Source organism: Heterodontus francisci, chromosome 37 (assembly GCF_036365525.1).
Source record: "Heterodontus francisci isolate sHetFra1 chromosome 37, sHetFra1.hap1, whole genome shotgun sequence".
Taxonomy (NCBI): Eukaryota; Metazoa; Chordata; class Chondrichthyes; order Heterodontiformes; family Heterodontidae; genus Heterodontus; species Heterodontus francisci.
The window spans coordinates 29,458,597-29,476,298 of NC_090407.1; the positions used below are offsets into that span (position 1 = coordinate 29,458,597).

At 42.8% G+C, this 17,702-nt stretch overlaps 1 protein-coding gene across 2 annotated transcripts in view; it reads right to left on the bottom strand.

Moving 5' to 3' along the window:
• Nucleotides 1-495: 495 nt before the first annotated feature.
• The window catches only part of LOC137352221 (rho guanine nucleotide exchange factor 10-like protein), a 186,081-nt gene continuing 168,874 nt past the window's right edge, over nucleotides 496-17,702 (bottom strand). For both annotated transcript variants that reach the window (XM_068017450.1, XM_068017451.1), the window contains 4 exons: nucleotides 17,087-17,229; nucleotides 6,772-6,943; nucleotides 3,119-3,241; nucleotides 496-2,751 (listed from right to left, as the gene is read on the bottom strand). In XM_068017450.1, coding sequence (XP_067873551.1) covers nucleotides 2,228-2,751; nucleotides 3,119-3,241; nucleotides 6,772-6,943; nucleotides 17,087-17,229 — 962 coding nt within the window. In that variant the 3' untranslated portion in view covers nucleotides 496-2,227. The remainder of the gene's footprint in view (nucleotides 2,752-3,118; nucleotides 3,242-6,771; nucleotides 6,944-17,086; nucleotides 17,230-17,702) is intronic.

The window sequence follows — 17,702 nt, forward strand, 5'->3', positions numbered from 1 at the left end:
GGGGATGTGATCATGTATGATCTGGAGAATAATGAAATATTGCCCTTGAATACTAGATTTGACCTTCAGCATACAAGAATGGCTTCCATTTTAGGGGATCTTAAACCCTGAGTAAATAGCAATTGCTATGGCTCTCAAAGAGTCAATATTTACATATTGTGCCAATATGTCAATAGCAAAGATCTGGCATAGACATGATGGCAAAATAGCTGTAAACTTCTGCAGTTACATAGTTCTAAAACCAGATTAAAGATTCCAAATTATAGCGTCAATTATCTTACAACATTCTTACTTTATTTCCCTTTCTAGGAGATCACAACTATTTCCCCCAACAAGGACAGCTATTTTACACCATAAATGCAAGTATTACCCTCATCAGATTCCAGTTCAAAGTCAGCATGCAACTATTTGTCTGCTAATGTCAAAATGTAAGAGTCTGTGTACAGAATTGCCCTGATGTACACTTATGCCATTCATTGTGGGGGGGGGGGGGGGGGGGGGGGGGAGGGGGTGCAAAACAAGTCAGGAGATTTCTTCCTATTTGAAAAGACAGCAGGAGGAGTCCTTGTTTTCTTGCCCAGTTTTTCATTGCTAAATTTTATTTTCCTGGTCAGTTGAGTACCCTTTGATTTTAAGGAATTAAATGTAACATGGGAGAACATTTGGCAGTGCCCAGTGTTAGGAAGTAGGTTGGAACTTGTAATTTTCTGCCCAGTGCATTTTTAATCTCAGCCATGATGGTATAGGGATATAGAAAAAAGGACTGAAACACACCAGAGTGAAAAAGGGGAAGCCTTAGCTTCTAGCTGCTCATGTATTAACCCAAAACTATCAGTGGAACAGCACTGGGGAAGTTGAGAAAAGTTGTCCACCTTCTCAGCCAAGTTGGTGAATGATCTGGTGAGACCATGAAAAAGATGACGACATAATAGAAAGGTTTGTAACCTCACCAATAGTAGGAATACAAAAGCCACAATTCAAACTTATTGAGAAGTGTAAGACATAGTAGATTATTTACAACTAGAAGAGAGGATTAAGATGAAGTAGGGTATTCTATACCCTGGCTATTTGTACCCACGTGTTAAGTGAGACCAGGATTATTAGCACCAGTCTTCATACTGTAGAAGTATTACAAGAAGAATTAAGAATTAAATATACATATAAATAGTTGAAACAGAATTCTGAGTTATCAAGCTCACAAGTTGCATCTGCCAAAGAGAACTTTATTTTCACAAAAAACCCATTGCTCCCAATTATTTTTCTGTAAGGTTGATATAAGGCTAGCCAAGTCATTCCACTTATGCCATTTGTAAGCCAGCCATGTAGAATAGTGGCATGGGAAAATTGGCTTCAGCATTCCTGGGCTGGGAGAGAGAGGGTTGGGATGTGAAAATGAGAATGTATGTGTGTGTGAGCGCGCGCATGTGTGAAAATAACAACCAGCATTCCCCCTCCCAATTGTTATCCAGTGATTTCTGCTGGAAAGTGCATGTGTATGGATACCAGAAAGGGTTCAGCTTAACGTGCCCTCCAGAGTCAAATAGCCCAATGACATTCAAGGTCTAGGGTTCCCATATGAAATGTGGCCGCTTGAACACACTGTCAAAGAGCTGCCAGCGCCCATGGAATCATACCCCAACATGAGTTTGCACCTTCACGGGGGGGGGGGGGGGGTGTGGGGAAGGTGGAGAAGGAAAGACATGAGGGGAACAGAGGTGTGGAAATTAGGAGGAATAAAAGTGACCTGGGAATGACTTCAATATTCCTACCTCCCCAAAGCAGGAAGCACAGGGCCGACTACTTAGTGACTAAGGGGTGAGAAAGAGAAAAAGGAATAAGGAAAGAGGAAGGGAGTGAGAAAAGCAAACTTACAGCACAACATAACCCCCCCCACCCACCACCCTCCTTCTGTGCACTGCACCATTCACCGACACCTAGAAATGTAGGGCAAAAAATAATTACACCTACGAGTCCTCCTTAAAAGGGAGTGCCAAACGTGAATGGGGTCACCAACCCCTAATAATGTTAAAGAATGCCTTGAAATCTTCATGCTAAACACATCAGGAATGCATAACTTCCAGACAACTGAGCATGTAACCCTGTTTGTAAAGTGGAATTTCTCTTGAAAACTCTTAGAGTTGCAGGCAATTGAACATGGTGCAATCTTACAATGGAGCATACTTCCGGTAGACATTCGACAAACGAGTATCTGTACAAAGTCTGAACCCTACAAGGTCAGTGGAATCTGCCAAATCAGCAACATGTTTTCATTCTTGCTGTGTACTGTCGGCTTGAAGTCTCTGTTGAAGCTCTGGTAGCCCCTACCTCCGGAGGCAATAGCAACCGAGCTGACCTTCTCCTTTCTGACAACCTCTCGGGCTGAAGACCTGCTTCGAACCCACACGTCCGGGTCATCTACTATCTCATAGATGGAACCATCCTCAGTGCTGTGCTCCAGGGAGCTCTCACTGGTCTTAGCCTCACTGCTGTGTGCCGACAGCAACTGACCAGGCAGGTGGGAGACGGACCGCAGGTTGTAACGCAGCGAGATTCCTTGCTTCTTATCCAGGTCATCATACTGATCCTGAAGAGATTCCTGAGAGGAGGAATCCTCTTTGCCATTCACTTCCCGGTATTCAGGCATGTCCTCAGTGGACTCACTTTTCAGTAATTCCAAGTCCAGAGAGCCAATGGCAGGGATCAGAAACTCCACAGGCCCACAGTGCGCATTTGGCGAGATCATTCCCTTTCCTACACAGGAGTGGGAGAAACAAAATTCATCAGTGACTGGAAACACTACTAAAAACACAATGCAGAATCTCACCCAGTGACAACTGACAACTACAAAACACTTTCATTCTTTTAACTTGTCCAAATTATCACCAAACTGGTACAGAAATTATCAGTAAATTATGTGCAATATTGGATTCACATTTACGTGTTCTATTACACACTTTCATTTACTGTTGTGCTATATCACAAAGTATTCTCTCCTATCTATTTGGTGTTGAGTAACCATGTCAGCCCCTCTGTCCTTTCTAGAACTCCAACAAGAATCAACTTATGCAATAAATGACAAAACTGTGATTATTAAACGGAGAGAGAAAAAAATCTTTACCTGTTACTTTTGGAATTCCTTCGAGTTTTGGCACTGGTAAAGTAATCAAAATTCCTTGATTGGTCCCGACCCAGAGCATCCCTTGGCAAACCAGCAAACATGTCACCAAAATGTTCCTTTGGCCTAAATATGGGAGAAGGAAGAAGAAAAATAAAACTAATATACAAAAGTCCAGATGATCTTAAAGTGCAAGGAAGATCTAGGAGCAATTTGTTCTTCACATTCAAATATATATTACTGAACAAAGAGTCCCTTTAGACATTTTCTCTCCCCTTTATCTAGTCATTAATTCTACAATTAGTAATAGAACTTTGCAATTGAATAGCGATTGGGAGGCTGTTAAATCAGACTATCTCAGGTGCTATCAAACCATGAGCTGGGTTTTATAGCCAGCTGTGGCCTCTCTGGCCACTTAAACAAATCTGGCCCTTTCTCCATTTGGTTACTTCCTTTGGCCATTTCTCTCAGCAGCCACTAACCAGACATTAAAAGCCAGCAGAGACATAGGTGTAAGTGTATAATAAAGTGCAGGATATACAGAATATTGCAGACGTTGGGATTTGCTTAACAAATTGTAGTCCAAAAATTAAGATTGCTTTCCTACTGGGTAATTCATCAGTCTCTGCATTTCCAAAAATTAGTTGTGACATTTAACCTTTCCAGTATTACATGTGCTTACTTATCCAGGTACTGCAGCCTGCAGATGAATTAATGGTCAACAGAGCCCCTTCCGAGTTTGAGGAGTAAAAATTAATCTGTGTTGATCTGGAGTCAATTACTACCTCTGGCTTCTGATTGGCTGGAAAAACTGGCTTTTAAAGCCAGTCTCCAGTCAATGACTGTAGTAACAAGATGTTTAGAAGAGATTGAGAAGGGCTCGGCGCATTTTATTATGTCCCTGTTGTTATTCTGCTGTCACTTGTATACGTTTTGTTTCACTACAATTTATTGGTGTGCGTGTACAGATCAAAGGTAAAAACAGTATACAGGTGTGGGCGAATCACTGCAGAACAGCACTCACATGGGAATCGTGAGTATGTTATCTCAATAAGGACCTGATCCTGCACTGTTACAACTACATATGTGCTCGTGCACGCACAGGAGAAATCTGTTGTTTAAAGGCAACAAAATAAACTTGAACGAGAAAGCTGTCCAAGTATTTCCAACATTTTCCATTTTTATTTCAGATTTCCAGCATCAACAGTATTTTGCTTTTCAACTTAGTGTTGAGGTGTGGCAGTTTTGTGATGGGACTTGTGTAACTAAATTTACACCAGTCAAGAAGAGACGGACTATTCTGAAACATGAGTTTCTTTCCTAAATTATATCAATCCCATCTATCAATCAAACATGTGCAGTACACAAAAAAAAAGTTAAATATTAGGTTGATATAAAAACATCCAAAGCTATTTGAATTTCCTGTTTATCCCTGTCAGGAACTCTCACTGGTCCACTCCACAATGCCCCTCAGGGACTCCCCACTGTCTCACTCCACACTGCCCTCCTCAGGAACTCCTGCAACCTCACCCTCCACATCCCCCTCAGGGACCTCCACTGTCCCGCGCCACACCCAGATCATCCACAATTTTGTGATCTGGTTCAGCGAATAATTGGGAGAACTGTTCAAATTCCACACAATTGAATGAGCTTTCCTGATTTGAATGTTAATTTAACATGCTGCAGCAATAGCCATTTCAAGCAGTTCTTACACGAAAATAATTTTTTTTTTATTCATTCATGGGATGTGGGCATCACTGGCCAGGCCAGCATTTATTGCCATCCCTAATTGCCCTCAAGAAGGTGGTGGTGAGCTGCCTTCTTGAACTGCTGCAGTCCATTTGGGGTAGGTATACCCACAGTGCTGTTAGGAAGGGAGTTCCAGGATTTTGACCCAGCTACTGTGAAGGAACGACGATATAGTTCCAAGTCAGGATGGTGTGTGACTTGGAGGGGAACTTGCAGGTGGTGGCGTTCCCATGTTTTTGCTGCCCTTGTCCTTCTAGTTGGTAGAGGTCGCGGGTTTGGAAGGTGCTGTCTAAGGAGCCTTGGTGCATTGCTGCAGTGCATCTTGTAGATGGTACACACTGCTGCTACTGTGCGTCGGTGGTGGAGGGAGCGAATGTTTGTAGATGGGGTGCCAATCAAGCAGACTGCTTTGTCCTGGATGGTGTTGAGCTTCTTGAGTGTTGTTGGAGCTGCACCCATCCAGGCAAGTGGAGAGTATTCCATCACACTCCTGACTTGTGCCTTGTAGATGGTGGACAGGCTTTGGGGTGTCAGGAGGTGAGTTACTCGCCTCAGGATTCCTAGCCTCTGATCTGCTCTTGTAACCACGATATTTATATGGCTACTCCAGTTCAGTTTCTGGTCAATGGTAGCCCCTAGGATGTTGATAGTGGGGGATTCAGCGATGGTAATGCCGTTGAATGTCAAGGGGAGATGGTTAGATTCCCTCTTGTTGGAGATGGTCATTGGCTGGCACTTGTGTGGCGCGAATGTTACTTGCCACTTATCAGCCCAAGCCTGGATATTGTCCAGGTCTTGCTGCATTTCTACACTGACTGCTTCAGTATCTGAGGAGTCACGAATGGTGCTGAACATTGTGCAATCATCAGCGAACATCCCAACCTCTGACCTTATGATTGAAGGAAGGTCATTGATGAAGCAGCTGAAGATGGTTGGGCCTAGGACACTACCCTGAGGAACTCCTGCAGTGATGTCCTGGAGCTCAGATGATTGACCTCCAACAACTACAGCCATCTTCCTTTGCGCTAGGTATGACTCCAGCCAGCGGAGGGTTTTCCCACTGATTCCCATTGACCTCAGTTTTGCGAGGGCTCCTTGATGCCATACTCGGTCAAATGCTGCCTTGATGTCAAGGGCAGTCACTCTCACCTCACCTATTATTACAATGGGACAGGAAAAAAAGAGCACTAGGGACATTAAAATTAAGTGCTGCTTAAAATAAAAAAACTCAGCCCCTTTAAAAAATGTCTTTCCTCCCTCTCTTTCGAGGGAAGAGGGACGAGTGGTTGCAGTAATGCTTGTGACAGAAGTGCCTTGATTCAGTGATAGTACTCTTGCCCGAGTCAGACAGCTGTGGGTTTAAGTCCCACTCCAGTGACCTTGAACACAAAATCCAGTCGAGAGTGTTTTGCACTGTCAGAGGTGCTAATTTTGGAGGAGACGTTAAACCAAAGCCCCGTCTCGCCCCTTGGATGGACATAAAAGATCACATGGCATAATTTTGAAGAACAGCAGAGAAGTTCTCCCCGATATCCTGGACAATCCTTATCCCCCAACCAACATCACTAAACAAACAAGCTATCAGGTTGTTACTTATCATTGTTTGTCAGCTGCCGTGTTCCCTATATTACAAGCGAGGCTACACTTCAAAATACTTAATTGGGACGTCCTGTCACGAAAAGCACTATATAATGCAAGACTTTCATTCTTTCAATATTTGAAGTTACGAGTTTACTCCATGGGATCCTAGACCTGCACTTGGTGTAACTTGGTGTAGGTTGGTACTATTCCCATGGGCCGCCTTCAAATGAGAGGCTGGCACCACAGCCTTTGATGTTCAAAAAGAAACATTGGCCAAAGTACAACAAGCAAATTGGAGGTTTTCTGTGTCGTGAGATTCATCTTACCTGGAGTGAAGAGAGTGCTGCGTGGAACAACATTGATTTCCTGCAGATGTTCCAGAGTCTCTGTGTGAAATAATCGAATTGACGATCCAGCAGAGAAGGCCATCCACACCCCGCCACCAGCTTTCATCATTTGAGTCACGTGCACCCTGTCATCAGGGTGGGCATCAAAACACTGCCAGATACCAGGGAGGGAAAGGTCAGTCTCTACTTGCTAAAGAAATTCCATGACTTTGTTTACAAAGCAGTGCCAAGCCAGATAATTTTAATTGTTTGGAAAACTGAAAATGAGAAAGGACACCCTACTGCTATTAGATATAACATTTCTTCAGAATTCTTGTATTCAAGGCTGGGCATATTTTTACAAAAGAAATGAACACCCGATTTCAGATACACAAGTCATGATGGTAACCTTGGCAGGAGGGCAGTTAAAAATTTCCTGTGATTCAGCCGCTGACAGCCTGCATCGATCACGCAGGCTACAATTTTAATCTGCTCACAGGCAAGATGGCCATCCACCAAAAACCAGTGGGATCCTTCTTGGAATATGCAGCTTGGAGTCTGATGAATGGGGCTCGGTTGCTATTTTAACCATGGGCCTGAGCAGGGAAGCTGTTGTGGTTTTTCCAACAGACCCGCCTAATGGGTAAACGAGTTAGGGACAGAAGAGACTTGAAGAGGCAAGTTTTGAAATGTTACTTTAAAGCTTTCCTTGTGGGACTCGGAATAGTGGATTTGCTCCTCTGAGGGAAAATTTAGACCTCTGTGATCCTTGGCGGCCACCCCTTGCAGCCCAACATTCCGCTCATGCCCGCTGGTCAGCTGCCACTTCCTGCTGGTTTGGGCAAGCAACTGACTGGGGCCATGCAAATGAGACCCAGCAGTTAAAAACATCTGGGTCTCACGCTGGCGAGCCCAGATGGTTTGTCGCCCCTCCTAAGGCCCTGCCTGCCCAATCTGCATCCAGAGTTATAACTGGGACTACAGTGTGAGCATCAAGAATTCCTCGGTCAGATGCAAGCTGCAAGGAAAAGCTATTTGTACTCTGTCCCTCCCCAGAAGAGGGACCTGATTGCATATTAGTGGCATTTTTCCTGTTCACAGATCCATCTATTCCATTGATTTGGGAGTGAGAGCGCCAACTTCAGGCAGTTTATTGCTGTTGATCTTTGTCCATTAGGGATTGGACTGAGGCAACCTGAACTACTTATGTGCAACATCCTCAAACAGTGGAGAGAAAAAAAGACTTTTACGCTCTCAGTCTGGACTGGATTTAAATGTAAGTGGTGAAAGGCCAGTGTACAAATAGACACCACCCTCAGATAAACATTCCAACAGAGTTCTGATCAGCAGAGCAGGCCAGCTTCACAGGGCTGGAGGGCAGAGTCTAAAAGGCAGACACATCTGATGACAATGGTGCAAGGGTGATGGTGCCTCCATTAGCTTCTTTCAGACTGAACCAATTATAAAACTGGCATAAACACTCGATAAAACTCAGTAAGACTAAAAACACAAACTCCCAAGTTCCTGACAGAGGAAAGTGGGAAACATTCCCAATCAATGAAAAGGCAGTTCATCCCAAAGCCTTCATTAATAGATGCCATGAATGATGGAGTTAGCTCTGCTCTGCAATGGCAAATTGTGAGCTGATTAACGTACTCAAGTGTTACCTTGTGATTTAATCAGGCCTCTCTCCTTTATTGCAATGCAAAACCTATTCAATCACACACAGCAGAGAATCTTTTTAAAAAAAACAGGCAGATTGGCCATCGACAACCACATAAAATGGTAACGTGTTCATTTACTTCAGAAGGCACATGGACATTACTGTAATGGGGAGCAATGTCTCACAGATACAGCTTTTATAATTTTAAAAGAAAATCAATGAGAATAATTACTGAATGTCAAACAAACTATAGAACACAACACACTTGAAATTCCTCCATGCATCATTGAACTGGACATCATTGAAGGTCCCAGGATGAATGCCCCAGACGTTATTTCCTTTCAGTCAGGGCACCCAAAGGAATGCTATAATTGGCCTCAGCAAGCTGAGGTCGGAAAACCTTCCAACCGCTATTCCTGCTTCTTGTTGCTAACCAGCAGCTTCTGCTGGTTATCATATTCTGGGCAATGACATGAATTCACTAGGTTGTGATGCCCTTCACAGCAGAATAGTTTTTGACACGCGTATCTAGGCTCACACTTGAAGAATGGCCTCTTTAGATCTATGCAAGGGAAAGCAGTGCCAGTGGAACTGTACTCCAGTAAGAATCCGTGCCTTCGGAAGAGGAGGAGAAAAAGAAACACACATGGAATGTTTAGAATTTACAGCACAGACTGTCAGATTCAGCTGAATCTGTGGAGATTCATCTGTACTTTAAAAAACAATATGAGGCAGAAGGAAAAGCATAGTCAGCCTTGTAAGCTTAACTAATTTTTCTGGTTCACTGCTGACAGATGCTTTCGCAAATAAAGTACATTGAGTCCCTGTCAAGAATATTCCAACAAACTAGCTGACACCAAGATTTCTCTTTCCCTATTTCCTAAGTTTTCCAGTTGATGCACAAAATATCACACACACACACACGCTCGGCGACCTCATCTTTAGCCGACGGAGGAACAAAAAAGTCAAAACCAAATGTTAATTTCAGATTTAAAAATTCATTTATAAAATTATATGTTTAAAATAATTTTGTACGGAAGAAATAAGAATATTTTTAAACCATATTCACAAAGTATCATACAAAAAGGAGTTGATGTGCATTAGCTGCATCATCGGGTGTCAGCCTTCGCTCAGTGGTCGCACACTCACCTCTGCACCTGAAGATTACAGAGAATTAGACAATATACAGCACAGAAACAGGCCATTTCACCCAACCAGTCCACGCTGCTGTTTATGTTTCACTCGAGCCTCCTCCCATCCTTCCCTATCTATCAGCAGAACTCTGTATTCCCTTCTCCCTCATATGCTTATCTAGCTTCCCCTTAAATGCATCTGAACTATTTACCTCAACTACTCCATGTGTTACTGAGTTCCACATTCTCACCACTCTCTGGATAAAGAAGTTATTCCTGAATTCCCTAATTGATTTATTGGTGACTGTCCGATCTTGACAGCCTCTAGTTTTGCTCTTCCCCACAAGGGAAACCACTACTCTCTGGGCAACATTTCAACTCAGGCAAAACCCATCCACCTGCAGGGTTAAAAATCGGTCCCTCGGTCTACTCAAACCAATCCTTTCATAATGTTAAAGACCTCTATTCGGTCACCCCTCAGCCCTCTCAATGGAAGATACCCAGCCTGTTCATCCCTTGCTGATGCATTAACCTTATAGCTCTGGTATCATCCTTGTAAATATATTTTGCCCCCTCCCCAGTGCCACTTACATCCTTTCTATTATAATCTTTTGGGCCTCCTTATCTCGAGAGACAATGGATACGCGCCTGGAGGTGGTCAGTGGTTTGTGAAGCAGCGCCTGGAGTGGCTATAAAGGCCAATTCTGGAGTGACAGGCTCTTCCACAGGTGCTGCAGAGAAATTTGTTTGTTGGGGCTGTTGCACAGTTGGCTCTCCCCTTGCGCCTCTGTCTTTTTTCCTGCCAACTACTAAGTCTCTTCGACTCGCCACAATTTAGCCCTGTCTTTATGGCTGCCCGCCAGCTCTGGCGAATGCTGGCAACTGACTCCCACGACTTGTGATCAATGTCACACGATTTCATGTCGCGTTTGCAGACGTCTTTATAACGGAGACATGGACGGCCGGTGGGTCTGATACCAGTGGCGAGCTCGCTGTACAATGTGTCTTTGGGGATCCTGCCATCTTCCATGCGGCTCACATGGCCAAGCCATCTCAAGCGCCGCTGACTCAGTAGTGTGTATAAGCTGGGGGTGTTGGCCGCTTCAAGGACTTCTGTGTTGGAGATATAGTCCTGCCACCTGATGCCAAGTATTCTCCGAAGGCAGCGAAGATGGAATGAATTGAGACGTCGCTCTTGGCTGGCATACGTTGTCCAGGCCTCGCTGCCGTAGAGCAAGGTACTGAGGACACAGGCCTGATACACTCGGACTTTTGTGTTCCGTGTCAGTGCGCCATTTTCCCACACTCTCTTGGCCAGTCTGGACATAGCAGTGGAAGCCTTACCCATGCGCTTGTTGATTTCTGCATCTAGAGACAGGTTACTGGTGATAGTTGAGCCTAGGTAGGTGAACTCTTGAACCACTTCCAGAGCGTGGTCGCCAATATTGATGGATGGAGCATTTCTGACATCCTGCCCCATGATGTTCGTTTTCTTGAGGCTGATGGTTAGGCCAAATTCATTGCAGGCAGACGCAAACCTGTCGATGAGACTCTGCAGGCATTCTTCAGTGTGAGATGTTAAAGCAGCATCGTCAGCAAAGAGGAGTTCTCTGATGAGGACTTTCCGTACTTTGGACTTCGCTCTTAGACGGGCAAGGTTGAACAACCTGCCCCCTGATCTTGTGTGGAGGAAAATTCCTTCTTCAGAGGATTTGAACGCATGTGAAAGCAGCAGGGAGAAGAAAATCCCAAAAAGTGTGGGTGCGAGAACACAGCCCTGTTTCACACCACTCAGGATAGGAAAGGGCTCTGATGAGGAGCCACCATGTTGATTTGTGCCTTTCATATTGTCATGGAATGAGGTGATGATACTTAGTAGCTTTGGTGGACATCCGATCTTTTCTAGTAGTCTGAAGAGACCACGTCTGCTGACGAGGTCAAAGGCTTTGGTGAGATCAATGAAAGCAATGTAGAGGGGCATCTGTTGTTCATGGCATTTCTCCTGTATCTGACGAAGGGAGAACAGCATGTCAATAGTCGATCTCTCTGCACGAAAGCCACACTGTGCCTCAGGGTAGACGCGCTCGGCCAGCTTCTGGAGCCTGTTCAGAGCGACTCGAGCAAAGACTTTCCCCACTATGCTGAGCAGGGAGATTCCACGGTAGTTGTTGCAGTCACCGCGGTCACCTTTGTTTTTATAGAGGGTGATGATGTTGGCATCGCGCATGTCCTGGGGTACTGCTCCCTGCAACCATAACTGTACACAGTAACAAGCATGGTCTAAGCAAGGTTGGATACAAGTTTAGTATAACTTCACTACTTTTCAATTCTATCCCTCTAGAAATATACTGTAGCGCTTGGTTTGCTTTTTTTAAAAAAAAAGATTGGCCTTATTGACCTGTGTCACAACATTCAGTGATTTGTATATTTGCACTCCAAGATCCTTTGCTCCTTTCGATTCTTAATTTCCAAATAATATGTGACCTCCTTATTTTTAATCAAAATATAATGCCTCACACTTATCTATGTTGGAATTCATTTGCCATCATTTGCCAATCATGTGCCCATTCTGCAAGTTTATTAATGGCTTCTTCTAATTTGCTGCAGTATTCCTCAGTGTTGACTATCCCTCCCCCCAATTTGGTGCTGTCTACAAATTTAGAAATTGAGTTTTTGATTCTAAAGTCTAAATTGTTAATATAAATTGTGAACAGTGGTTCCAACACTGATCTGTATAGACCTCACTTCCTACCTTCTGCCAGTTTTGAATAGCTACCCTGTCTGCTTTCTATTTTTCAACCAGTCTGCTCCTTGTCCCTTGACATTGCATACCTGACCTTATTCATTAGTCAATATATGGCACCTTATCAAAGACTTTTGAAAATCTAGAGACATTAAATTATCTGGTCTACTCTCTGTTATCAGTGCAAAGAACTCACTGAGGTTGGCCAAGTAAGACTTTCCCTTTTGAAATCCAAGTTGATTATTCATTATAATAATTTTGGTTTCTAGATGTCTTTCTATTTCCTTCTTTAGTAGGTATTCCATTATTTTTCTTACTACGATGTCAACCTGACTGGTCTATAGTTCCCTTCATTCATTCGCTGGTGTCATCTTCTTCCCAGAAGGTTGACTGCCATGGATCTCCACCTCTGTCTGCCCTGTGCTGCCCTTACACATTCTGCATAGCTCAACTGCATCCAGTCCATTATATCCATTAGTTATTTTCTCCTCTGCTTCCCTCTCCTATCTTTTGCGTCTATCTTTCCTTCCAATAATTGTCTCTGTCCACCTTCTGCTCTAATGATGTGACCAAAATATTGTATTTCTCTCTCTTGGATGTTATGCACTAATTTTCTGTTTTTTCCAGCCATTTCCAGCACTTCCTTCTTCATCTGTCTGTCTGTGTAGGATATGCGGAACATCCTCCTATACGTCCACATCTCGAATACAATCAGCATATCAATAGTCTGTTTGCTGTCCACATCTCAGACATATGACATAGATGACGAAATGCCACACCTTAGCATTCTTTTTCTAAGATTCAGACTTAGTTTCTTTGATGTTAACACATCCTTCATTCTGACAAAGCTGATCTTGGCTATCTCGATTCTCGGCCATCTCGATTCTCCATTAGATCTCACAATCGCATCTCCCATCATCTGTGATAATCTGTCTAAGGTATGTGAACCTTTTCACTTGTTCCAGGACTTGTTCATTAACCTAAATTTTCATTTCTGGGACATGTTCTATTTCTTCTTAAAAGTTTGTGGATTCAAATCCTACTCCAGAGACTCGAGCACAAAATCTAAGCTGACACTCCAGTGTAGAGGGAGTGCTGCACTGTTGAAAATGCTGCCTTGCAGATGAATTGTCAAATTGTGGCCCCATCTGCCCTCTCAGGTACACAAAAAGTACTATGATGCTGTTCAAAGATGATCAAGGGTGTTCCCCCTGGTGTCTGAGCCAGTATTTATTCCTTAACCAGTAACTAAAATAGATGATTTGGTCACTTATTTCATTGCTGTTTATGGAAGTTTGCTGTGTACAAAGTGGTGGCCATGTTGCCTAAATACAATTGTGCCTACACTTCATCGGTTGTTAAGCCATTTTGGGGCATTGAGGTTGTGAAAGGTGCTATATAAATGCAAGTCTTTCTATGCTCCTGCTTTCTGCACAGAACTGCATGCATCATGGGCCACTGAAGTTATATTTGATGACTGCCCCGCCCCTCAAGAGAGAAGATGCTAAACAAGGCAAGTGGCAGCAGTATACCAGCAATGATCTATCTGGGCAGCTATTGTGTATATTCTGAAAATGAAAAGCTTGGATAGCAACAATTGGAAAAGTAGGATATCCAATGGCAATTTTCTAGGCCAGGTAGCAGTGAGCCCGAGGTCAATTTTCACCGAATTTTCTATCTCAGCTCAGGTGGCAAGAGGAGGATGGAGGCAAATAAGGGGCATGCAAAGGAAAAGAGAAGGTGCTACTCTGCCTTCTGTATTGAAAGTCGCACTAGCAGAGATCTGTTTATTGGATTATGGTAAATGGTTCAAATACCGGAGAACACAAATTAAATAAATCAAGGGAAGTCAGGCAGAATATTTTATTTACCGAAGGGTATTAGAGTTGCGCATGGATGGTCACTGAGGCATTAATATGTGTTCAAGAGGTACTTTAGGGGCATTTCTGAAAAGGAAAGAAATTCAGGAATATGGCAAAAAGGCTGAGACTTAATGGATTTTTCCAGATTTAGAAAATCTTGGTGTTGGTAAACTCTCATACTCTGAAGAATCATGTTGCATGTCAAAGTCTGCCAAGAAGGACAACAGTGCCCCTTTAAGGTTAAATGAATTAGAGCACACTTTGTGCCAAAAGTAACTGCATCAATAGACTGGTGTTCGAGCAGAAAGCAACATCTGCTAGTTAATGCTATTGCTGCTAGTGGGAGCATCTAAATCCATTTTTGCTTCATTGTGGCTTTCATAAAATATTCTCACAGAAATTAATCAAAGATCATTTTCTGCAGCGCACACACACTTTGTAATGCAAATGGCTCAAGCTTCTCACAGCTCGTATCAATTTTTAATGTTTTTATGCGAAGTCTTAAGAGATTGCATCGTTTAAAAATACATTTTAAAACTGTCCTCCATCTTCAAGGAGATGTGTTTATGGCTCCAGCTGTGCAAAGGTTTTACTGACTATCAGGGAAAGCAATCAATGGATCGGGAGCAGACCTACAAATAAAGGGCTTCTGGTGTGGCAGTCAGGTACAGTAACACATGCATCTTTTTATTTCTATGTCAAACATGAGACAGACTGCAGGCCTCAGATATTTTAATAGTAGCAGGATCAAATTAATAAACATCTTCCTTTCTCTTCCAACACCGCCCCATGACGTCTACTCTATATTCTATTGATACTACTACAGTGTTCCCCAGAATTTTTCCCTTGTGTGCCAAGCTCCAAATGCATCATCCTACACACTCTACCACCTCCCTAAAATCCTCACTGTGCTAATATCATCAATTTCCAACCCATTCTCTCTCATGTCCATGTCCTTACTTCCCTCAGCCTTCCCTTCCTGCTATGATCTACAGCCTAATTTTGGGACAACCTAATCACTAATTTGATCCATCACATCTTCTCTCCCACTCGTTTCAACCTTGGTGGCATTTCCTCAAGCATCTGGGTCAGCTTTAATAGCACATTCTTATGTACATGTAGCCAGTATGGAAACAGTTCGGTGAAAATTGTGGGTACCAACCTATGAATCATTGCCACCTCACAGTAATTAACAAAATTGTTGGCCTTGGCTGTTCTCCGTGGTTAATGAGTCACAACAATAAATTAATGATCCTTAGATAAAATCTATTTGACACAACTTTCACTGAACTATTTTCATTCCTCCTGCAGGCATCACAGAATGTGCAACGACAATTGTCACCTCTTGATTCATGCCTTAGAGGATATCCACCTTGATCGACAAATGTTCACCGAGTCACTGCATGGCCAATGAACAGGTGACCAAAACTTAAGTAAAAATACAAGACATGGCTCTAGTAACAATTTTAACTTTTCCATTGTGATATAGGTGTTATGCACACTGGACTTTGTAACATGATTATATTTTAAAAACTGTGATTTTTAACAGTGTAAGATGGAGTCCAAGAAAACTCTGTCTAAGGACAACAGGTTACCAGGACAACAGAGAACACAGATCAAAGACTTTTTTTTCTGAAAAACAGAGACTGTAGCTGTATAACACCTGAAGAACAATAAGTTTCACCCTCCCAGACTTTTGGATCATAAACAAGGAATCATTGATACTGAGGATGCAAATGTCCATGGTAGCTGTTAACACCTAGAAACACTGGAAGGTCCAGGTGGCTCTGTGCTTTGCATATTGGAAAAGAAGAATAAGCTATTGATGTTTGATTCCAGATAAATTTAACTGATTTTCTGAAGGCAGACAGACTTTGGAAATCAGTGATGGTAGCCTTAGAGCAGACTGTAAAGAAGGAAGACAACCAGCAGTTGCAGCCTCAAGGGAGAGAGGGGGAGGGAGGGAGGGGGGGGGAAAACACCTGCTCTCAGAGACTACTGATACAGTAAAAGGCTGTGAAGACTTGAACCTGTTTTGAAAGCTGAAGTTTGCAGAGAAGTAGAAGAACAACAGGATCACCAGGAATCGCCTTATTCACAGACATCCAGATGAAAAGTGCTCGGAGAAGTGAGAAAAGAGGACATTGACAGTACGAAACGTCTGGGAGATCCAACCCATTGCAACTGGGAGGAGTTTGGGACTTTCAACTGCAAAGATCTTGCCACCAAGGAGGACTGTGTAACGTATAAGTGTGGTGTGAGGTTTTCAAGTGTTTTAATAAGTAAATACCCTTCTTTGTAATTTGGGGTATCAGCTACTTACAAAGTTCTATTTAGTTAATGGGGATTTCTTTTAGTTTAGTTGTTATAATAAAAGTCTTCAAACGTGAAATCTTGTCATATAATTCTTTAAATTGGTCTGGGGTTCATATCTCTTATTTTTCATGTTAATGGTCTCACTGAGGTTGTAACATAGGTGTTGACATTATAAGCCTTGAATAACCAAAAATGGGTTCTACCTCAGAGCAAACTCCAAAGTATATTCTTTATAAATAGTGGTTTTGTACCTTTTACCATGTATAGTTTTTATTGTTTTATTTGCTACTGGAATGAGTCATGTGATAATGGGCTCTAGATTCAGGGTATCAGGCTTTCCCAGCTGACAGAGAAAAATACGATAGTTTATCTACATATTATGAATTTTTGTTCAGGGATTTTCACATTGAAACAATGAGGAATTGGGTTTTCTTTGAGACCCATTTACTTTATAAATGTACCTCAGTGCATCAGATTTGAGATCAAACAGCAACAGAAGAGGAATTTAGAACTCAAACTCGATCAAAGGCTGCTATTGCAGCTGGAATGTTCATGAGGAAGGAGTCTGACTAGCTGGTAGCAATACTAGTGCTCATACCCGTGTAGTGAAGCAAGCGATGTCAATCAGCGTGACCTGGTTCTGACAGCTAGCCCACACCATGTCGTCCACTGCCAGGAGTGATCGGATTGAAGCAGAACCAACTTTTACTGATCGGGGAGTATCCCACCCCCAGTTTCCCTCTGGAAAATGAAGGAAAGAAAAAGATGGAATAATTAGAGCAGAATGAGATTTGCTGAACAATATCAAGGTCCTACATCATTGGGAATCACTCCATGTTAGGAATCACTCCGGGAATACAAAGATATTGAATAGTTGAAATCTAGTTTAAAAATGTAAGTATTATTGTCCACAGGGACCACTCATCTCCCAACACAGTCCTTGATAGAGATGAACATATTCGGGGGGGATGGGGGTCTCTTACCTTTGCTCCAGAATGATTTCACTCCAGTGGTTGAGAGTAGCTGGCTGCATCTTGCAGTAACTCCATCCATTTTTAATGGAGACCAGAACTTTTAGTCCATGGACAAGTATTTAAAAATACAGAAATCTGACCTTGGAAAAATAGCAACCCCAAATGACCAGGGACCCCAGTTTTAAAACCAACAGCAGGGTTCTTGCTTGGTTACTGAGTCTATCAAAAAGACCCAACCCT